This window comes from Lipotes vexillifer, unplaced genomic scaffold (assembly GCF_000442215.2).
Source record: "Lipotes vexillifer unplaced genomic scaffold, Lipotes_vexillifer_v1.1 scaffold963, whole genome shotgun sequence".
NCBI lineage: Eukaryota > Metazoa > Chordata > Mammalia > Artiodactyla > Lipotidae > Lipotes > Lipotes vexillifer.
Window position 1 is genome coordinate 451,432 of NW_006780023.1, and position 24,521 is coordinate 475,952.

The 24,521-nt window shown below is 39.5% G+C and overlaps 1 protein-coding gene and 1 pseudogene across 1 annotated transcript in view; one reads left to right on the top strand and one right to left on the bottom strand.

Annotated features, from left to right (window-relative positions):
• CMSS1 (cms1 ribosomal small subunit homolog) overlaps window positions 1-24,521 on the bottom strand; it is a 392,477-nt gene that overhangs the window by 30,435 nt on the left and 337,521 nt on the right. The window contains exon 2 of the mRNA XM_007453207.1: window positions 4,995-5,083. Within this exon, the coding sequence (XP_007453269.1) occupies window positions 4,995-5,083 (89 nt within the window). The remainder of the gene's footprint in view (window positions 1-4,994; window positions 5,084-24,521) is intronic.
• On the top strand, window positions 2,244-3,143 carry LOC103071831 (lysine-rich coiled-coil protein 1 pseudogene; annotated as a pseudogene).

A 24,521-nucleotide genomic window follows, 5' to 3' on the forward strand; every position in this document is an offset into this window, starting at 1 on the left:
GGGCCCCCCCCCTGCCACAGAGTGGCTGGGCCCGTGGGCCATGGCCGCTGGGCCTGCGCGTCCGGAGCCTGTGCTCCGCGGCGGGAGGGGCCGCGGCGGCGAGAGGCCCGCGTACCGCAAAACAAAACAAAACAAAACAAAACAAACAAACGAAAAACCCCTTCAAGAACAGCAAACAACTAAGCAAATTTGAAAAAAATTCAAAACTTAAATATAGTAAACAGTAATTTCTTTTCTTTTTCTCTTTTTTTGATCCAAGAAAAGAATATTACTATTAAAAAACAAATACTTGGTCACATGTGCCAAATGAATCATATGCCTATGGCTGTGCTAGGTACCACAGTGAACACAAAAGAAACCCTGTCCCCTGAGGTGCTTATGGGCTGGTTGGAAATGCAACCTCTATGTGCATAAACAACTAGAGAAGGACTCAAGGAAGGGCAGTCGGCCTGACAAAAAGGCTGTCCTTGGGGTGGTGAGATGAGTTCCAGAGGGAGAAGAGCAGCGGGAGACAGGACGAGGAGGCCACAGAGGAGCCCAAGGGACTGTGTGGTATTCGGGCTGGAGGAGAAGAGACTCCCAGGTCTAATGTCAACGTGGGGGACCCTTCAAGGAGGGGCTGAAGGAGGGACAATGGTCACGGGGCTCCAAAAGGCGTCTGCGGGCAGCAGTGTCAGGGAGCCAATGGCTCACAGCTGGGACACAAAGGGTTGAGATGGGAAGAGGGGTAAGAAAGCTGGGATACCAGTCTAGTCATCCATCATTCCTTTTCACAAATGAGTGCCAGTTTGGGGAAGGTTCTGTGCCAGATGCAGTGGAGATGCACAGATGTGTAGGGAGACCAGAGAGGTAGATGGATAACACTCAAATAAGGCAGAGGGGCACAAGGAGGTTCCTGTGTGAATTCTCTGGCCAGGGCAATGAGGATAGGCTTGTAGAGAGTGATAAGGGCACTGTGTTTACCTAGGACTTTGACTCTTTTTTTAAAAAATTTATATTTATTTATTTATTTATTGGCCACTCAGCATGCAGGATCTTAGTTCCCGGACTAGGGATCGAACCAGTGTCCCCTGCAGTGGAAGCGTGGAGCCCTAACCACTGGACCGCCAGGGAATTCCCAGGACTTTGTTTCCTTAAAGCAATTTGTTAGTGAAAGAAATTAGAGCAAGATGAAGGTGGTTAAAATGAGCAGTAAAATCTCTGGTGATTTTTTTTTTCCTTGGCATAAAATAGCAATGGCATGCGACCAAGAAATTACTTGATGGCATGGTAAATTCAATTTTCCCAAGTTGAATGAGGAAGGACAGGTGGAAAGGGAAGTGGAAGCAGTGTCATCCTCAGGGTGTGGCTTAAAGACAGTCAAGTGGGTCATCACTCCTGGTACCCATCTCTCTCAGCTTCAGGTTCTTTGTAAAATGGGGTCCCCCCCTACTTCTCAGGGCACCTGTGACGACTGAGTCATGGTGCCTTACACAGTGCCTGTGGTGAGTGTTCAATAAATGGTCTTATTATTGTTGAAACCAGGGCTGCTGAAAGATAGGTGAATGCTCATGGAAATTAAGAATGTATTTAACTTTCTCTTCCTCGATCTTTCTGCTTTCTTCCTGTGGTTCCCTGCCATTTATCTAACTTGATGGTTGTGGGAAAAGAAGACTCAAGTTGGAAGGAGGTAAAAAATAGGTGGAAATTCAGCAAGGCGAACGCTCTGCCAATAAAAAGACAGTAAAGATGCAGGCTTGGGTGAGTTTATTAATGCAAATTTCTTCTTTCACCAAAGAGTCCAGAAAAAGTGAGGAACAATCAAAAATAAAATCAAGGGAGAAAGTAATAAAAAAGAAAGCCAGTGGGCTTCAAAGAATATTTGGCGCAAGCGCAGTAGCGCGCCTCGCCAATATGGCGGCGGTGCCGTCCAGTTGGCCGCTGGTGGTGGCGGCCACTTCCCCTCGGAAGTCCGGTCTCCGCCTCCAGCTCCCAACCCGCTTGCTCTGCGGCGGCAGCGGGGGTCCCTGCCTCTCCACCTCCTCCACCTCGGCCTGTCCAATGGCGGGCGGCATTGGCGCGGAGAGGGCCCCTGCCTCAGAGAAGGTACCACGTTGAATGAGCAAAGACTGAACTTTTTACAGATACCTTCTGTAAAAGGCTTATAAGGAGTAGTGCCATGATTTGAATCACAATGGATTTCACATTATGAGGTGAATGGGATCGGAGTATTGGACAAAAATAGATTTTTAAATCTCTGCATCATGGTTTTTAGCTCCTCAGTTGTTGCACAATCTCACTATTTGGGGAAAGTTCACGCTAAAAAACTGAAGCAATCAATGGGTGAATATGATCAAATTTCTCCACCAAGTTCTCAACCTGTTAAGGAGAACCCCTTGTCAACCTAATGAAGCATTCAAAGACATGTGACTCTTTTCAAGATGAACTTGAAGATTACATCAAAGTGCAGAAAGCCAGAGGCTTAGAGCCAAAGACTTGTTTCAGAAAGATGAGAGAGGATTATTTGGAAACCTGTGGGTGCAAAAAAGAGGTTGATTCTAGACCCAGGTGTAGAATGTTTGATCAAAGACTCCTTTGTGAAACCGTCCAGACCTACTGAAGACCATGCAGTATTTCGCAAACAGTGGAAAAGTGGTTACCTCAGTGGCTAGCAGCTCATGACAGCAGGCTTGAGACTGGACTCCCTGAGCTGCAGTCAATTCACCAGGGACTGTTTCTCAGGAAAACCAGTACCCCTGAACTTTAGTCAGCAAGAGTATAACTGTAGCTCATACAGTGTAGAATCTGGAGTTTACAGGCACCTCTCCTCAGAAAACAGTACCAGTGCCCGTCAAGCTAATCATAAACAGATACATCAGAAGAGAAAAAGGCTCCCAGAGAAAGGCCGGGAAAAATGAGAGGAGGAGCCACCCAGGCATAAGAGGAAGAAAGCTTGTGAGGAAATAGATTTAGACAAATACAAGAGCATCCAAAGAAACAAAACAGAGGTGGAAACAGTACAGAAAAACTTAAGAACCGAAAGGAGAAAAAAAGCCGAGATGTAGCCTCTAAGAAAGAGGAACATAAGGGTAGTAAAGAGAAAAAGAAACAAGGCAAAGGAAAACGAGGAGATGCTTTGGGACCAGTCTCTCCTTGGATTTTGAAGCTCTTGCATTGGTTCTTCTGAGGTTAAACTGAAAAAAGAGTTGAGGAGCTTGGTTTTACGATGTTCCTATCGCTCTTTTCACGTGAGCAGGTACAAAGGCTAAGTGAACAGAAAACATTTAGTGTGCTTGCTCTCCAACAAGGAAATTACTTTTCCTCTTTTCTAAAATCATTACTACATTTTTCTTATACATAATGTAATTTCCCTTAACGAGAGTGGCTCTGCTTTAATTCATCAAATTGCTATGATGGTGGAAGTATTTTTCCCTTAGGACATCATTTATTTTAAACTGGAGGATTAACAGGCTTTACAGAATCTATTTCTTGATTGGGTTTTAGTTTGGGGTGGGTGTTTTTATATTCATTAGTTTTCTCTGTGAAGGAGTTTAGATTGATTTTTTTTTCCTTTGTTAGATCTAACTTGCAGTATATTTTTTATACTGGAAAGTGGAAAATGACATACATTATAATAAGCTTAAGTTACATACAGTTTTAAATGTTTCAAGGAGTCTTGATACAAAATCAGTTTATATTCTGGAAATGTTTATAATATAATAAAGTTCTAATTTCTACAAAAAAAAGAATATTTGGAAACAAGTTCTGCAAGCAGGCACTGATTAGAGGCAGAGGTCAAAGAAGGCATGACTATGGTATGGTCAGTGGAGTTAAGTGAGGTAAAATCAAACCCCATCTTTGTGAAATAAATTGAAAAGCTACAGATGTTAACCTGTAGATCTTAGAAAGAATGGTTCAAACTAAAATTGATACAGGGCCTTGGAGTTAAATATTTAATGGCTAGAGAGAAAACCAAGACTGATTATACATTAAATACGTATATCTTTCTGCATTCCCCACCTCACAAAGAAAAAATAATGAATAAAATAAAAGACTTGAAGTATATTTTACTATAAGAATTATCACCTCAGTGCTTACTCTTTGCCAACCACAGTTCAAAGAGCTTAACAAGTGTTAATCATTTAATCCTCACCGTAACCCTGTGAAGAAAATACACGTATTATCACCACTTCACCAATACGGGAGACTGAGGCACAGAGAGTTTAACTTGCCCAAGGCATCACAGCTTGTAAGTAACCAAAATGCTAAACTGCTTCCCACAATTATCCTGAGCCTGGTCACAAACTCTGGGTCACAAAACTCTAGTGGAATGTGTTTAGGGCCACCTACAATAAGAATAAGGCCACATATGTTACTGTGAAGAAGATGGTAACTTTGGACTGATGGTTAGATAGTCCTTTAAAAAATCACACATGGTTACCAATTAGGTCTCAGGGACAATAATGTAAGAAAGGTGCAAATGGATGTGAGTGGCCAGCAAGAAGATTAAAAAGGCAATAAAAGGTCTTAAGTCCAGGGAGCAAAGTTTATCAAATGGCCACTTGTGGTAATACAAAGGTAGCAAATCCCCAATAAGAATTCACACAACAGACAGGATGCTAGATAGACATGAAGCCCTGGGAGCCTGCTCACAGCATGTCTTGGTACTGTAATAATGCATTGGTGCGGGGGTAATCTTGCATATCTATGCTATTTGTCTTCTCCTACGAACTATACCCAAAAGAATAAAACTGGGTCTTTGGTAAAAATGTAATACAAGAATCTAAGATATCATTATTGTAAAATACATTTATATTGTAAAAAATATATTAGGGGGAAAAATAGACCTTGCTGGTTTGTAATTAATGAAGCATGGCTCTTTCAAAGGCAGAGAAGGTAAAAGCTTCCCTCAAATCCCACCAATAACTGGTATAGGAGCACACGGAATGCTGTAGAGGGGTAGAAGAGGCTGATTTCAGAGCCAACAGCTGTGACTCTGCCACAGTGACTGTCACCTGTTCGGTTTTCTTTGACAGGGCAGGAACTGGAGCTCTCTCCTGCTGAGTCATTGCTGTGTCTCCTCCTCCTTCACCATCTGATGCTTCTAGGAAACATAAAGTTTAAAAATGAGAAAAGCACCTCTCTCTTTCTCCCACTGCTAGTGTAATCTTGGTACCACCTTTTTAGAAGGTTCTATCCCTTGACTCATTAATTTCACCTCTAAGAAGCTGAATTTAAGAAAATGATCCAAAATGAAGACAGAGATTTAAGAACCAAGGTGGCAGTGTTATTTATAAAACTGCAAAAATGAAGATTATTCAGATGTCTAAATTTCAGAATGTTTAATTATGGAACACTCACGCTGATTTTACAGATATTAAACTCCCCATTTTCAGATAAGAAAGTTGCTGCTTAGAGGTATGAAGTAATTTGCCCCAGGTCACACACCTGGGAACCCTATTTGAGTCCAAAGTCTTCCCCACAAGTGATACTGCCTGCACTGAGAACCAGCCAGCTCTTGACACCAGTGTGCTGGCTCCAGGGGTAATGTTAAGAGAGTGGGACAGAAGGATTATAGATCATGAGAAATTCTTATTTTGAATTTATAAAATCTTTCAACACTGGAAAAAGTAAATTCTTACTCTAAGAACCAGGAAAAATAAAAGCTTTAATAATTTTTCTGTTAAAAAGCTCTTTTAAAGAAACATGGCAACCATAAGTTTCTTACTTCCCATAATGCCATACTGTCTTCCAGATTTTAGTGGTTGTTCTCTTTGAACACATTTTTGAATCTTTGAAAGGCTTTACTCACTCCCTTGGAGTTTTTCGGTATATCTCAAAGCCCAAAATGTGAATTTGTGAGTAATATTGGTCAGAATTCATATTTAGGTACAAATTAACTAGTTTGGTAGTCCTGAACTTTTAAATGTTTACATACTATGATGGTTAATTTTATGTGTCAACTTGATTGGGCCACAGGGTGCCCAGATATTTGGTCAAACATTATTCTGGATGTTTCTGTGTAGGTGTTTTTGGTTGAGATTAACATTTGAATGGGTAGACTGAATAAAGCAGATTTCCCTCCATAATGTGGGTGGCACTCATCCAATCAGATATGGCTGGAATAGAACTAAAAGCATGAAAGAAGAAGTAACAACTGACACTGCAGAAATACAAAGTATCATGAGAGATTACTACAAGCAGCTATATGCCAATAAAATGGACAACCTGGAAGAAATGGACAAATTCTTAGAAAAGCACAGCCTTCCAAGACTGAACCAGGAAGAAACAGAAACATGAACAGACCAATGACAAGCACTGAAATTGAAACTGTGATTTAAAATCTTCCAACAAACAAAAGCCCAGGGCCAGATGGCTTCACAGGCAAATTCTATCAAACATTTAGAGAAGTGCTAACACCTATCCTTCTCAAATTCTTCCAAAATATAGCAGAGGAAGGAACACTCCCAAACTCATTCTATGAGGCCACCATCACCCTGATACAAAAACAAGACAAAGATGTCACAAAAAAAGAAAACTACAGGCCAATATCACTGATGAACATAGATGCAAAAATCCTCAACAAAATACTAGCAATTTGAATCCAACAATACATTAAAAGGTTCATATACCATGATCAAGTGGGATTTATCCCAGGGATGCAAGGATTTTTCAATATCCACAAATCAATCAGTGTGATACACCACATCAACAAATTGAAGGATAAAAACCATATGATCATCTCAATAGATGCAGAAAAAGCTTTTGACAAAATTCAACACCCATTTATGATAGAAACTCTCCAGAAAGTGGGCATAGAGGGAACCTACCTCAACATAATAAAGGCCATATATGACAAACCCACAGCAAACATCATTCTCAATGGTGAAAACTGAAAGCATTTCCTCTAAGATGAGGAATAAGACAAGGATGTCCACTCTCACCACTATTATTCAACATTGTTTTGGAAGTTTTAGCCACAGCAGCAGAGAAGAAAAAGAAATAAAAGGAATCCAAATCAGAAAAGAAGAAGTAAAACTGTCACTGTTTGCAGATGACATGATAGTATACACAGAGAATCCTAAGGATGCTACCAGAAAACTACTAGAGCTAGTCAATGAATTTGGTAAAGTAGCAGGATACAAAATTAATGCACAGAAATCCCTTGCATTCCTATACACTAACAACAAAAGATCAGAAAGAGAAATTAAGGAAACACTCCCGTTTACTATTGCAACAAAAAGAATAAAATACCTAGGAATAAACCTACCTAAGGAGGTAAAAGACCTGTATGCAGAAAAGTATAAGACACTGATGAAAGAAGTCAAAGATGATATAAACAGATGGAAATATATACCATGTTCTTGGATTGGAAGAATCAATATTGTGAAAATGACTGTACTACCCAAAGCAATCTACAGATTCAATGCAATCCCTGTCAAATTACCAATGGCATTTTTCACAGAACTAGAACAAAAAATTTTACAATTTTTATGGAAACACAAAAGACCATGAATAGCCAAAGCAATCTTGAGAAAGGAAAATGGACCTGCAGGAATCAGGCTCCCAGACTTCAGACTATACTACAAAGCTACAGTAATCAAGACAGTATGGTACTGGCACAAAAACAGAAATATAGATCAATGGAAGAGGATAGAAAGCCCGGAGATAAACTCACGCACATATGGTCACCTTATCTTTGACAAAGGAGGCAAGAATATACAATGGAGAAAAGACAGTCTCTTCAATAAGTGGTGCTGGGAAAACTGGACAGCTACATGTAAAAGAATGAAATTAGAACACTCCCTAACACCATGCACAAAAATAAACTCAAAATGGATCAAAGACCTAACTGTAAGGCCAGATACTATAAAACTCTTAGAGGAAAACATAGGCAGAAGACTCTATGACATAAATCACAGCAAGATCCTTTTTGACCCACCTCCTAGAGTAATGGAAATAAAATCAAAAATAAACAAATGGGACCTAATGAAACGTAAAAGCTTTTGAACAGCAAAGGAAACCATAAGTAAGATGAAAAGACAACCCTCAGAATGGGAGAAAGTATTTGCAAACAAAGCAACTGACAAAGGATTAATCTCCAGAATATACAAGCAGCTCATGCAGCTTAATACCAAAAAACAAACAAACAACCCAATCCAAAAATTGGCAGAAGACCTAAATAGACACTTCTCCAAAGAAGATATACAGATTGCCAAAAAACACATGAAAAGATGCTCAACATCACTGATCATTAGAGAAATGCAAATCAAAACTACAATGAGGTATCGCCTCACACCGGTCAGAATGGCCACCATCAAAAAATCTACAAACAATAAATGCTGGAGAGGTGTGGACAAAAGGGAACCCTCCTGCACTGTTGGTGGGAATCTAAATTGATACAGCCACTACGGAGAACAGTATGGCGGTTCCTTAAAAAACTAAAAATAGAAGTACCATGTGACCCAGCAATCCCACTACTGAGCATATACCCTGAGAAAACCATAATTCAAAGAGTCATGTACCCCAATGTTCATTGCAGCACTATTTACAATAGCCAGGAGATGGAAGCAACCTAAATGTCCATTGACAGATGAATGGATAAAGAAGATGTGGCACATATATACCATGGAATATTACTCAGCCACAGAAAGGAACGAAATTGAGTTATTTCTAATGAGGTGGATGGACCTAGAGTCTGTCATACAGAGTGAAGTAAGTCAGAAAGAGAAAAACAAACACCGGATGCCAACACACATATATAGAGCCTAAAAAACGGTACTGATGAACCTAGTGGCAGGGCAGGAATAAAGATACAGACATAGAGAATGAACTTGAGGACACAGAGGGGGAATGGGAAGCTGGGATGAAGTGAGAGAGTGGCATGGACATATATACACTACCAAATGTAAAGTAGATAGCTAGTAGGAAGCAGCTGCATAGCACAGGGAGATCAGCTCGATACTTTGTGATGACCTAGAGGGCTGGGAAAGGGAGGGTGGGAGGGAGGCTCATGAGCAAGGGGATATGGGGATATACGTGTACATAAAGCTGATTCACTTTGTTCTACAGCAGAAACTAACACAACATTGTAAAGCAATTATACTCCCATAAAGATATTAAAAAAAGAAAAGAGGGCTTCCCTGGTGGCGCAGTGGTTGAGAGTCCGCCTGCTGATGCAGGGGACACGGGTTCGTGCCCTGGTCCGGGAGGATCCCACATGCCGTGGAGCGGCTGGGCCTGTGAGCCATGGCCGCTGGGCCTGTGCTCCGCAACGGGAGGGGCCACAACAGTGAGAAGCCCGCGTAAAAAAAAAAAGAAAAGAAAAGAAGTAAAAGCATGACCTCCCCTGATTAAGATAATTTTTTCTGCCTTTGTACTTGAACTGAAACATTGGCTCTTCCTGGATCTGGAGCCTGCCAGCCTTCAAGCTGGAACTACACCACCAGCTCTCCTGGTTCTCAAGCCTTCTGACTAGGATTGGAACTAGACAATCGGCTCTCCTGGGTCTCCAGCTTGTCAGTCTATCCTGCAGATCTTGGGACTTGACAGTCTCCATAATTGCATGAGCCAATTCCTTTATATATACACACATAGATACACACACACACAGAGAGAGAGAGAGAGAGAGAGAGAGAGAGAGAGAGAGAGAGATAAATATAGATAGATATATAGATATCTATTCTGTTGTTTGTTTTTCTGGAGAACCCTGATTAATACCCTAACTTTTAACTGTGTAGCATGAAAAAAAGGACTCTACCCAATGAAGTAGTAGCAGGTAGAAGATTAACAGGGCTTTTTACTTATTTATTTTTAAAATTTATTTATTTATTTATTTTTGGCTGCATTGGGTCTTTGTTGCTGCACACGGGCTTTCTCCAGTTGTGGCGAGCAGGCATTACTCTCCCTTGCGGTGCGTGGGCTTCTCACTGCGGTGGCTTCTCTTGTTGCGGAGCACAGGCTCTAGGCATGCGGACTTCAGTAGTTGTGGCTCACGGGCTCTAGAGCGTGGACTCAGCAGTTGTGGTGCATGGGCTTAGTTGCTCCACAACATGTGGGATCCTCCCAGACCAGGGCTCGAACCCGTGTTCCCTGCATTGGCAGGCGGATTCTCAACCACTGCGCCACCAGGGAAGTCCCTAACAGGGATTTTTAAATGAAGGACTCAGTTGGCATTAAAAGTATTTATAGTGTTGCTTCTGGGAAGAGAGTAGTAGTAGTCATATTTTCCCTTATTTCTCCTGCTAAGTACAGCTAAAAATCCTGACCATTATATATTAAACAAACATTGGAGATCTCTGAAAGGTGGAGAGAAGAAGTCAGACATGCTAGGGACTCTGGGGCCCAAGGAACAACACAGCAGTGAGCTCCCTGGGTTTTCTTTTTGCCTTATTATCTCAGACTTGGAGCTAAAGAAGCTAGTAACTTGGAAGTGCCAGTGAGAGCAGACAAAAAACCCCAACAAATGTCTGCTATGTTTAACAAAATGACCAGGAAAACAACAGCCTAGCAAGACTGAAAACCTTTAGATAATAACTACTTGACTTCAGCCAAACACAACAGAAAAACTGTTTTCTTTGCTGCCTACACCAGCAAAGGCTGAGTGGGGAACCTAGACTTCCACCTTTGTCAGGCTGTAATGAGGCACCCCAACTCCTCCTCCACCTTCCATCAGGGTGGTGTCAGAGGTGATCAAGTAGGGACTGAACCCCTGAAGAGATTTTCATCCCTGAAGGGTGGTAACAGACCCCTGTTCTCTACCACCACCACCAGTGCAGTATCAATGGAGAATACACCGTGAGCCTGGACTTCCACCTCCTGGTAGTAATGAAGGGCACCTTTCCTTCCCCACTAGGGTCAGAGGAACCCTAGTAGAGAATCAGGATTTTACATACTGCCCAGTGATAATGAGGCCAACACCCACACTAGTGCTTTAGCAAGCACTAAAAGAGCTATACAAAGAGATGTACTCAAAAATACTACAATAAATCAAAACAGAATTCTAAAAATGTTCAAGTAACCCACAGGAAGGCAGGAAAGATAAACAAGAAATAGCAAATAAACAGAAAAGACAAAATAAAATGGCATATTTGAATCCCAACATATCAACAATTACATTAATGTAAATGATCTAAACATACCAATTTAAGGACAGGGATTGGGACTTCCCTGGTGGTGCAGTGGTTAAGAATCTGCCTACCAATGCAGGGGACACGAGTTCGATCCCTGGTCTGGGAAGATCCTACATGCCGCGGAGGAACTAAGCCCGTGGGCCACAACTACTGAAACTGCGCTCTAGAGCCTGCAAGCCATAACTACTGAGCCCATGTGCCACAACTACTGAAAGCTGCGCACCTAAAGCCCGTGCTCTGCAACAAGAGAAGCCACCACAATGAGAAGCCAGCGCATTGCAATGAAGAGTAGTCCCTGCTCACCGCAACTAGTAAAAGCCTGTATGCAGCCACGAAGACCCAACGCAGCCAAACATAAATAAAATAAATACATTTATATTAAAAAAAGACAGAGATTGACAAAGTGGATTAAAAAAATGACCTAACTATATGCTGTTTACAAGAAACTTACCTCAAATATGACGATATAGCTAAAAGCAAAATGATGGCTGAAACATAACATGTAAATATTGATAAAAAAGCAGGAGTTATATGAATATATTATACTCTATTAATTATATTAATATGATTAATTATATTATAAATTATATTATATTTGATATTAACATCAGATAAAGGTTGAATAAATTAGTTCTTTCTTTAGTCTGTGTGTGATGTTTTTTGGTTCCAAAAAAGAAAACTGCTTTTCTGAAGTAAGGATGCTAGTACTGTGATTTCCATTAAGAGAATATTAAAAGAACAGTAATGGGGACCCAACCTAACCAGCCTGGCTCTAGCATCTAGATTTCTCTAGAACTGCTGGCATTTGAGGAAGTTAAGCTAGGCCTGTGCCACTCAGTCCCAGTGGCTGATTTTCAGCCCATGGAGTGGAGTCACCAAGACGGTGCCACCTTTTTCTCAACTCCTTGAGGGTCTACTTTAAAAAAAAAAAAAAAAAAAAAAAAAAGGAAAACCACAGATTTCTTTATGTCAAAAAGACTGCCTAAATTTTGTTCTATCATTGAACAGCTTTTCTTTCAAATTCTGGCGAAGCCCCTTCAATCTCTGTCTTGATCAGTCTAATTATGCAGTGGGGGCATCTACTAAAAATCTAAAAAAAAAAAAAAAAAAAAAGGATACCACCAGATGGGATTGGTTGAATTCTTCCAGGAGTGGAGTCAAGTACACTGTTCTTTTTCAACCCCAGGCAAAAAGAGCAAAAAGCTAAAATTAAAAGTTGCACATATCTTTCTCTTTCCTTCAATCCCTGACTTTGTCCTCTTTATGAAAAGTATCAGAAATCCAATTTCTCAGCAATTTCCTTAAGCTTCTAAGTATTTACTTGCATGAACTCATTCTAGGCCCTAGGGAGAATAATGGCAATGGATCATACAGTTAATTTTTCTTTAAAAATCTGCAAAAGAAAGATACATGGTGATTAAAATAAATACAATAGACCACTGTTTATTTCTACTCAGAATTCACCTCTGTCCCTATCTCCTAGTGAGTAGTGTTGGAGCTGAAGTGAGCATTTTGGGGATCCAGTTAGAGGGAGCTGGTTGGACAGACATTGAGCTTGAGTTTAATGAGATATTATAAGGTTCATAATCATAAAGTCTATAGTTAAATTACTGCTAGCTCTCCTACTGTAGGAATACTTCCAGGAATATTCCTACCACACCATGCCAACTCACCAGACATCTGACACAAAGTGTACAGGGCTAGAGGTTGTGGACTGTGACACAAACACACTGTAGCCTCCTTCCTTAGAAATATGTGGGAAGTGGAGGAGAAAGCAGGTTTGGGATGAATGAAACCAGAAATTAGTCAGTGGAAAATTCTCCCAATCATCAAAAATGTAAAACTGTAAGCAGAAAATTAGGTTCCCATTTTGTCTATTCAAAATGGCAAGTCTCTCCTATAGGAATACAGTAGATGCTGTATTTTACAGTTAAAAAAAAAAAAAACATTTTTTTTCTTATCTGATAGGGATGAGTAAAATAAAACTTTTCAGAATTCCTGTGTTTATAACAGTACTGTTGTGATTTCTTATTTAAAATAATTTCTTTCATACCTAATTTTATATCAGTAATTTTGTATTCTTTTTCTAAGAGAGGGTCCCCCAAATTACGTAAGATTTAGACCTCATAAAAACCTAGATCTGCCCTGGCTATAGACCTGCTTAACTCTCCTATAGTTCTCACAGTTTCTCAACAGAATAAACTACTGAAACCCATAATCTGGTAAGTTTCAAAAGCACGATGCTAAGCAAAAGAAGCCAGAATCAAGAGGCTATATAATGTGTGATTCCACTTATTTAACACCCTGGAGAAGGCAAAACTATAGGGATAAAAAAACAGATCAGTAGTTACTGGGGACTGGAGATGGGAAACTTCTGGGGATTGTTGGAAATGTTCTATAACTTTATTGTGGTGGTGGTTACACAACTGTATGCTTTAGTAAAACTTCATAGAACCATACTCAAAAAGGGGTTAATTTTACTATGTAAATTATTTACTATATAAATTACTCCTCAGTAAGCCTGACTTTAAAAAAAAAATGATAGAAGCTAACTTTCATCAAACAATTTGTTAACACTTGCCCAATGTCACACAACTAATAGGCAGAGCTGGGATTTGAATCCCAAATATTCTAATGTTGGAGTCCACAATCTTAACCTCCACACTACCCTTGCATGAGAAGATGCTGCTTATAGCTAAATGATGTTTCCTTCTATTCTGTTTGCTAAGCGGTTTGTTTATTGTTTTATTTTAAAATCACTAATAGGTGTTAAATTTAATGCAATGCCTTTTGTTTTTGCATTTACTGAGATGATTATATGGGTTTCTCCTATAATCTGTTAATGTGACCAACTGTGAAAATAGGTTGTCTTATGTTAAACCATTATTGCTATTCCTAGGATAAATCCCAATTGGTCATGACGTATTTCTTTTTTAATAATGTTGTTTTTTATTTTGGTTACCATTTTATTTAGATATTTATTTACATAATTTTCCTTTCTAGTATCGTCCTTGTCTGGTTTAGGTAATGAGGTTATATTAGCTTCATAAAAGAGCTGGGAAATGTCTCCTCATTTTCTGTCCTCTGAAATAGTTGTATACGAATAGCTAAGACGATCTGTTTCTTGATATTTGGTAAAATCTGTTAGTAAAAGAAGCAGAGGGTAGTATTCTTTTTGTGGGTATGTTTTAACAAATGCTTCAATTTCTAACAGTTATATGATTATTCGGGTTTTTCTATTTTTAACTCAATTTTGGTAAGTATTATTTTTCTAGGCAATTGGCTGTTTTATTTAAATTTCTCAAATTTATTGGAGAGGTGTGATCATTATATGTAGCTATGTCTTCTTTTTCTTTTCTCTCATTTTTTATTTGTACCTTTTTTTTTCTAGTTCTGCCTTGGAGAGGTCTTTCCTTAAAAAACAACAACAACAACAACTAGGTTCTGTATTATAGATGCTTTCTATTGCTTCTTTGGTTTCTAGTACACTAATTAACACTCTTTACTTTCTTTAGGTATACTCTTTTGAGTTCTTAATTTTTGTAGTTGGATATTTAGCCCATTAAGTTTTTCTCTTTCTGATATAAGCATTAAGGATATATATTTTCTTAACACTTTATAACAACTGAATACCATACATTTTAATATTATAGCATTTTCATTATCATTTAATTCTAAATATTTTTAAAGACTCTATAATGACTTTTCTTTGACTGATGAGTTATTTAGAAGTGCACAGTTAAATTGTCAATGTTTTACAAATTGTCAATGTTTTTCAAAATGTTTTTCAAATCTGCTATATGTTTATGAATTTTTACGTTTTATCTATCAATAATTGACATATATATTAACATCTTCCACTCTTATTTTGAATTTCTCCATGTTTTCCAATAATTCTGTCAGTTTTTGTTTACACATTTCATAGGTATGTAAGGTGCATGCAAGTTTGGAACTGTTACAACTTCCTGTTGGTTGACTGTTCCTTTTATCATTATGTAGTGACAGTTTCAAAAATCCATCTTGTTGTAGAGAACAAAGGTATGGACACCAAGTGGGGGAAGTGGTGGGGGGAAGGGTGGTGATGGGATGAATTGGGAGATTGAGATTGATATGTATACACTGATGCATATAAAATGAATGACTAATAAGAACCTGCTGTATAAAAAAATAAATAAAATTAAATTAAAAAATTATTTTAAAAAATCCATCTTGTTGGGACTTCCCTGGTGGCGCAGTGGTTGGGAATCCGCCTGCCAATGCAGGGGACACGGGTTCAATCCCTGGTCCAGGAAGATCCCACATGCCGTGGAGCAACTAAGCCCGTGCACCACAGCTACTGAGCCTGCCCTCTAGAGCCCGCAAGCCACAACTACTGAAGCCCTGAGCCACAACTATTGAAGCTTGAGCACCTAGAGCCCGTGCTACTCAACAAGAGAAGCCACCACAATGAGAAGCCTGTGCACCACAACGAAGACTAGCCCCAGCTGGCCGCAACTAGAGAAACCCCGTGTGCAGCAACCAAGACCCAATGCAGCCAAAAATAAATAAACAAATAAAATAAATCTATTAAAAAATCCATCTTGTTTAATTTAGTTCAATTTCACTTATTTGGGGAGGGGTATTCTATATTTCTAGAGGCGGTCAGCTGTTCTCTGGGAAATCTAACTATACACGCTGAAAACTAATGTTGGAGACAGAGCTATACTTCAACAGTCTAAAGTGTTTTGCTAAAATTACTCATCCGTAGAAACCAGAATGTTTTATTTGGCCAGGAGAAGCAGGGCTGGGAACTACTCTTCAAGAACCGTGTTCCCAGCTCATTAAGGGACTCCTACCAGCATCACTGAGAAAGAACACAATTCCCACATCCACAGAACAGGACCCTGTGAAAAGTGAACTCAGTGAAGGCCCTTAGGCCATGCCAGCAAAACAACACAGGGCAGGGGGAGGGCAGAGCAGAGGAAGGGAGAGGAGGGGAGAAACAGTGAGAAGTGTAGCCAGTGAAAGAAAAGGGCTCTCAATTCTGGCTCCACTTGTACTAACAGTGCACATGCAGTGAAGGAAGCTCCATCCTTTATTGCTTCTGCACACTTTTCAAAATAATTACTACAGGTATGCCATGACCAAAAAATAAGGGCTTACAATCAATTAGACCATGCCAGAATAGAATCATACATCTGTAAGTGTACCTCTCATTTATTCTTACTGTTCATAATGCCTGCTCTCCCTTTATCTTTGTCATCTCTCCTTTTCTATCAAAATCTTAGTCCCATCCTCCAAAATTCAGCACAAATTTCCCCCTCTGTAAAGATCTTCCAAAAGTAGAAACAAGACTATCTTAGGGCTATAATCTAGCAAATAGCTGCAACTTTCACTGAGAAAAGAAAATGCTGAGAAAAGGGGAACAGGATCTAGTGTACAAATGAAGAATTATGTGATCGGCAGCAGGAGGAACAGTAAACCTAAGGCCATGTCTATCGTGCCCAATCCAGGGCACTTGGTTGTATTGAGGGGGCTGCTTGGAGAAGCCTTGGCAGGCTCAACCTTTAGTCTCCTAGCCTTTTCTGGCCACACATTCCCTCCTCTGGGTACAGGGACACTTGACCACTCAAAGTCTTCTGTAGCCTTGTGGTGGGTCATCAGGGTTTACATTAGCATGGCATATGCCTCTCTGATTTTGTTTCATTTTTCTTAGGTACCATCTTTTCCTTTTTCACTCTCATAGGCAGCAAGAAACTGGGCATGATCTACCTTTTCCATCTCTCAGGCTCCTTAACATGTCCTGTCCCTCTCTCTCCAAAAGATGTGACAAAACAAATGTTTCTGAATGTAAGTCCCCTGTGAGTTAGTTCTTGCCATCAGAAGTCTTCCTGTCATTCTGAACTGGAATGGGGAATGGGGATGGGGTGGGGGTGGGGAACCCTTTTCCCATTGAATTTTGCTGTTTCTAGTGGCAACTGCTACAGCCTGGTCTACATTCCAGTAATGCTCCTATTTTCATAGCTGAAGATGTCCCTAGCAACAGATCCAGACTTTGTTTATAAAATATGTTTACAGTTCCCACAGGAAACTTTAAAGTTAGAAAATTTGAAATAAGATGGCACAACTCTGAACTGTTGTCACTTTATGGGTCCTAAAACTCTGAAAGAAAGTAAAGCACTACAACCAATAACATTGTCTCAAAAATACATGACTAAAGAAAAATGTTTCACCTTCTATCTGTGGGGATCTTAAATGCTACACAATTTGTTGCCAGTAACATGTCAGCAGTTGTAATGTATAGAAATATCTAATCATTATGTTGTATACCAGGAACTAACATAGTGCTGTAGGTTAATTATACTTCAAAAGCAAACAAACTCATAGAAAAAGAGATCAGATTTGTGGTGACCTGAAGCAGGGTGTGGGGGGGGAGAGAGAACTGGATGAAGGTCCTCAAAAGGTACAAACTTCCAGTTATAATAAGCAAGTATTAGGGATGCAATGTACAGCCCTAGTAATATAATGAACACCACTGTATGTTATCTAGGAAAGTTGTTAAGAGAGTAAATCCTAAGAGCTCTCATCACACGGAAAAAGTATTTTCTCTCTTTTTCTTTTAGTTTATATCTATATGAGATAATGGATGCTCACTAAACTTAATTGTGTTAATCATTTCCTGATGTATGTAAGTCAAACCAGTATGCTGTACACCTTAAACTTACACAGAGCTGTAATGGGGGTCCTCATTTCCTCCCCTCTGCCTGGAAGAGGTGTGGACGTGACCCATCTTTAGCCAAGAGGACCTGAGCTGTGTTCTGATAGCAGAAAAGGTTTACTATCTTCATGGACACTGTTGGTCTCATGTGATTTTTCCAGTCTCCAAGTCACCACCCTGGATAACTACTTGCCTCATGTTGCTCTGGTCTGCACGATAATAAAGACCTTATTATTAAAAAAAATTAGATCTCAATAAAACTGGAAGAAAGAAAAAACACAAATAGAGTAGCTAAATAGCAAAACAAACAAAAACATACACAGGACAGGCCCCCTGAGGAACCACCCACATTGGGTTAAAGCACCCAAAGCCACAGGAGTCTGACTTCTTCTGCGAACGCTCACACTTAAGCCTGGCTGCGGTGGCAGTAAAAAAAAGGACTTTTAATGCCAAAACTGAGGGTGCCAGAGGACCTGTCCTATCTTTAAGGTACAAAAATATAGTAGAGATCATGCAAATATCAGAGGACAGCTTTGAAGGCAGAATAGTTGCCTGCCGGCTATCTGTCCAGAATAAGGCATTTTTTCCTTTTATCCTATTTTATTTTTAGCTTAAGGCAAAAAAAAAAAAAAAAAAAAAAAAAAGGTAACTCAGCTTGGGCAACAGGACCTCAACTTTAGTCTTGAGTGTTACAGCTTCACCCTTCTTCCTTTCTAGTTTATTTTAAATGTTGGAACATTTACATATTTCGGGGCAGTTTTCAAACTATGAGTAATTTCAATTTAACCTAACTACAATCTTTGTAGTTGGAGTTAGGTGAATAGAGCCATGGATGCTGGCAGTGGCATTTTGGGTCTTATTAGAATTGTTATGTTTATTGGATGAGTGTATTTGTTACATTTGGAAGCACTGCTGTATAAATTCTCCATTCCTGGAACAGAAACTAATAACAATGTTAATAACTCTTACATAGTCCTTATTTTGAGTAAGGCAGTGTTCTAAATGCTCTACACATATTAACTCATTCAATTCGCATGTCAGTCTTACGAGATGGGTACTGTTACTATAAGCTCTGTTTTACAGAGGTGGACATGGAAGCACTTGCCCAAGGTTAACGAGAGAGTGCATCAGGATTTGGATCTAGGTGGTTTTGATTCAATTTGCTCTTAACTATTATGCAATACTGCCCCTCTAACTTAGAAAACTAGGTGGCTCTCAGGTGGTACTAATCATTAAGCTAGGTACTGGAATCCACAGGCCTTGGTATGTAGAGCCCAGTTTAACAATAATGTATATTCTTACATTTGAATAACACTCATCTAACTGGGGCAGAAGCTGCTGCATGTGGTGAATAGCTCCCCTCCTCCAAAACAGACAAACAAACAAACAAACAAACAAACATATCCAATTAGTCCAGATATCTGTTAGGAACTCTCCCCCACCACCCCTGCCTCCATCCTATATTTTAGCTGGGGAGAAAATATATCCTGGTTTGCCTAGGCTAGTCCTGGTTTATGCTTGTCATTCCCACATCCCATCTGATTTAGTATCTGTCTTATTGCAGGGATCCTTTAATACACTAATACGCATTACTACTGTCCAAGTGTGAGAATGGAAATGAGATCACCCTCAGGTTTATTTGACCCCTGAACTCTGCTCTTTGCAGAACAACTGTTAACAGCTCCCAGAACAGCACTCTGCACACCTTCTGGGAAGTGCCAGTATAGAGGAGTGACAAAGGAAGTCCTAGAAGCCTTAGATTCTAGTTCCAACTTTTGTGATCTTGGGCAGATCATTTACTTTATGCCACAGTCTTCCTATTTGTGGAATGATGAAGTCAGACTTCTATGATTTATGATTTTCTGGTTCAGGCCAATTTCTATTAAGAATGCAGTATACCCTGGACAAGTCAAAATTTCCAGAGTGAGGTGAAATGTTGAAGTATAGAGGTATAGGGTAACATTAAAAAAAATATAGGTGAACATGGCCCGTTATATTAGTATGTGAGTTAACGTCATGTCCCCTGAACAGAAATTTCATAAGGAAAAGGCCTATGAGGCTGCAGTTAGACCTGCTACCCACTTGCTCTTGTTGTAAAGTGTGAGCCCAAGGAAGAGAAATGTTACAATGGAAAAGCACACTGTTTCTGTTGTGACTGCCCTATAGCCTTCACAGAGACTTCAACTACCTATTACATTACTTAACGTATGCCTTTAATGTGTATCTTGTGAATTGTTAAAGGTGGGTGTAATGTTCACATGCCCTGCTTCAGAATGCTTAACTTTCTTGCCAGGCTTGTCAGTGGAAAACCCAGATCTTAACTGTCTTTTTGTGTAGCTTAGGAAAAGGTACTTTACTGCTTTATCCTTAAAGTTTCCTGCTGTTAAACTAGGCTTAAGGATATTAACCAAACAACTAATTACCAGCTACATAGGAAATATACGGAGAGGGGTTTGTGTTTGGAATGATCTTCAAGAACTGTAACTCTGAGGACTTACATGATAGAGTGCGATAAAGCTGAGATCTAACAGTCTAAAGGGGTAAATAAATAAGAGACTGAAACAAAAATGTGGCACTAGCATAAAAAGATGGTCCCACTATAATAAGAGATATATTCTTACAATTTTGATAGTTACTTCTACCTTTTGTTCTGTCTCTCTGTGTATATGAGTATATGTATGTGTATATATGCATACATATCTGGAATTACATGTCATATACAAATACTTTATCTTTTAATATTATATCATGAGTATTTTCCCATGTCAGTAGTCTTGAAAAACATTTTTAATGGCTATGTGACAAACTGGTGTTTGCCTACACTATATTTACTTTGCTCTTCTATCATTACTTAGATTACTTCTAAAAGTTGCCTTTGTAAATTTATTGTCATAGACAGCTTTATAAACTTCATGCATTTCTGATTAGAACAGAATTCTAGAAGAGAAATTACATTTTAAGAAGGTATGTGTGTTTTTAAAGGGTTTTAACAACCTCTAAACTGTTTTTCAGATGGTTTGGGGTCAATTTTAAAGTCATCAACATGTATAAAAACACCTGTTTCATCACACTACAGCAAATATTGAATTTTTAAACATTGCTAAGAGGTAAAAATGATACTGCATTTTAATTTGCATTCATTTGATATGACCAAGAGTAAATATTTTGGTTTTTATTAGCTTGTGTATTTCTTATATGAATAGAATGTCTTAACCTTTGTTTGTCAAGAAGGGCTTTAATGTTTTCTTACCGATTTGTATAAATCTTTTAATGTTAAGGTTAATTTAAGAAGTTGTTTTATCTTTTAATTTTTAAAATTATATTTGGGGCATCCCTGGTGGTGCAGTGGTTGAGAGTCCGCCTGCCGATGCAGGGGACACGGGTTCGTGCCCCGGTCCGGGAAGATCCCACATGCCGCGGAGTGGCTGGGCCCGTGAGCCATGGCCGCTGAGCCTGCGCATCCGGAGCCTGTGCTCCGCAACGGAAGAGGCCACAGCAGTGAGAGGCCCGCATACCGCAAAAAAAAAAAAAATTATATTTGACCTAGAGATGTTTTAAATTGTAATGAGATCGAATATATCACCTTTTTTTCATTGCAGTTATGCTTTGCAAAGTTCACCGTACTCTTAAGTAGATACTTTTATCTAGTTTAAAAAAAAATTTTTTTTTTTTCCTGTACGCGGGCCTCTCACTGTTGTGGCCTCTCCCATTGCGGAGCACAGGCTCCGGATGCGCAGGCTCAGCGGCCATGGCTCACGGGCCCAGCCACTCCGCAGCATGTGGGATCTTCCCGGACCGGGGCACGAACCCGTGTGCCCTGCATCGGCAGGCAGACTCTCAACCACTGCGCCACCAGGGAAGCCCTAAAAAAATTTTTGACCTTTATTTTTGAAAACATTTAACTTAAATCCTATAGAGTAGATTTTTTTGTATGGTATAAAGCTCTAACTTTATTATCTTTTCAAATATTTAATCAGTTGTCCTAACATCTTGCTGAAGGATTCTTCTCTCCCACATTATCTTATTATAGCACTTTCATTTAATCAAAACACAAATCATACATATGCTCGGGTCTGGTTCCATTGATCTGCCTGTGAGCCTTCTATGGGTACCATACCATCATTTATTTTAAAAAACATACTGAACTTTCTTTTTTATTTTCTAAATGGCTATCACATTGGGGTGCAAGGAGTAACAAAAGAGGGAATGCCAGATTCAGGCCAACATCTTTGAGAGAGGTAGAAAGGGCCAGGGATGGGATGGAGGTCAGTAAGGATGCCGGGACAGAAGTTGAGCTGTTTCTCTCCAGAATCTCACATCACACCTTTGTCACTCAATAGATGTTTGGCTTTGGGTAAGTTAATTCACCTTTCTGTGCCATGATTTCCTTATATGTAAAATGAGGTTGTTAAGAGGTTGAGTGAGTTAGTGTGAAACTCTTAGAACAATGCACAGCTCATGGCAAAATTATCAGTTAGTTATTTGAAGCTATCTTCCACTTCCATCATGTCGCTGAAATTACTCTTCTAAGGACATCAATGATTCCTTAATTGTCAATTGGGACAGAGATTAAACTTACAGGCTCTCTAGAATCAGGCTGCCTGGATTAGAATAATACCTCTGCCATTTAATGCTGTGTGACCTTGGCAAAGTTACTTGGTCTTTCTGTGCCTTAATTTCTTCATCTATAAAATGGGAATATTAATAGTGCCAACCTTATAGGGGTATTACATGGAGTCTTGACATAATAAATGTAAATTGCTCAGCACACTGTCTACCACATAAGTAAATTCTCAGGAAATGTTCATTATAACCATCATCTTACCTGACTGCCTTGGGGCACTTGACACTGATGTTGACCCTCAACTTTTTGATACACTCTCCTCCTTTGTGTTCTGGCATACTATGGTTCTCAACGCATCACTTCATGCACTCTCTTCTTTTACCTATCCTGTAAAATGCTGGCATTCTCCGAGGTGTCCTCCACTTACCCTATTCTTTGGTGACCATACACTTTCCTGGTGTTCCTTCCTCTAAGCCAGGAGTTGGCAAAATTTTTATTAGAGGACCAGATAGATAATACTTTAGGCTTGTGGACCCTACAATCTCTGTCACAACTACACATTGAATCATGAAAGCATTCACTGAAAATATGTAAATGAGCAGGCATGGTTATGTTACAACAAAACTTTGTACACAAAAACAGGCAGTCAGAAAATGGGCCACAGTTTTCCAACTCTTCCTCTAGGTAGTTGTTACAGCTCAGGTATCCCTGGATTAGACCACTCATCACATTGCATCTGTCCTCCCTTCTGGACTGTGGGCTACCTCACAGCCTGGTGTCCTTCCATCCTTGCATGTTCTGCATGTAGCAGAAAATCTTGCAGATATATTAACTCAACATCTGCAGAAACACTGAATGAGTTGAGCATATAATATCAATCTTAACAGTTAAAAACTTTGTTGTGCTGTAAGGAAGAAGGCATTTCTTCCATATGACCCCCTCAGTAGCTCCCAAAACAAACTACAGAGAAGACTTCATGGCCTGTATAGCACACTGAAATGCCTAGAAGAATTAATCTTTCTTCCCCAAATGTGAAAAGGAAATTCAGGTCCAAGAAATTCACAATTTCAAGGACCAAGTAATATTGCAGGCATCAAAATAGAGCTGTCCAGCATGATCTATAAAACAGGACGTCCTTTATAGGAATTGAGAAACAGCTGTTTCCCCATTTCTGTTTTAAAAAGGGGAATAGGCTACAGGGCTCAGAGGTATATGCTAAGCATATGGAAAAAATTTATTTGCTTAAAGAAATGTGACATGGAGCTGGCAAAGGGCTCAGTTTGTAAGAGATAATGTCCTGGTGGGTGAAATTAATAGGCTAAGAAGGATATATACAGAGTCATTTCAGCATTGTGATTAATGAAAAAGGAAACACCAATAAACACTGAAGGGAAAAAAAGAAAAGTAAAGTTGAAGCTGGAAAGAACTGAATATGCTCTAGGGAAGACACTAGCTTCAAGAACCAAACATCACTTGCAATAATAATGACTTTAGTAAAATAAATTTTAGATAAACATGACACTAGTTTAGGGGAAAATATGGAAACCAAAATTTGAGTCACAAGTAACAGTGTGAATATTGAGTTTCTCTAAAAACAGTTAGAGAATACTTTACAGACCTAAGAATACCTGGAAAATATATTAAAGACTCCAGGGAAGAATTTTAGACTTCTGGAATATCTTTAGAATAGGTAATAGACAAAGAAGCACGTTTTAACTTTTTCCTTTTAATTTCCATGTTTAAACTTAACCAGTAATAATATTTTTAGTATAATCAAACATTTGCTGAACTCCTTTTATGGGAGATTACTCATTTTGTGTGACTCGACATATTCTCTCAAGTGGCAATTACCAGGCAGCAGTCTTTAGAATTTTGTAAAATTATAAAATCATTATTGCTGTGAAAACAGGACCTAAGATTTTCTTTAAAAGAAACTCAGGGGCTTCCCTGGTGGCGCAGTGGTTGAGAGTCCGCCTGCCGATGCAGGAGACGCAGGTTCGTGCCCCGGTCCGGGAAGATCCCACATGCAGCGGAGCGGCTGGACCCGTGGGCCATGGCCGCTGAGCCTGCGCGTCCGGAGCCTGTGCTCCGCAACGGGAGAGGCCACAACAGTGAGAGGTCCACGTACAGAAAAAAAAGTAAATTAAAA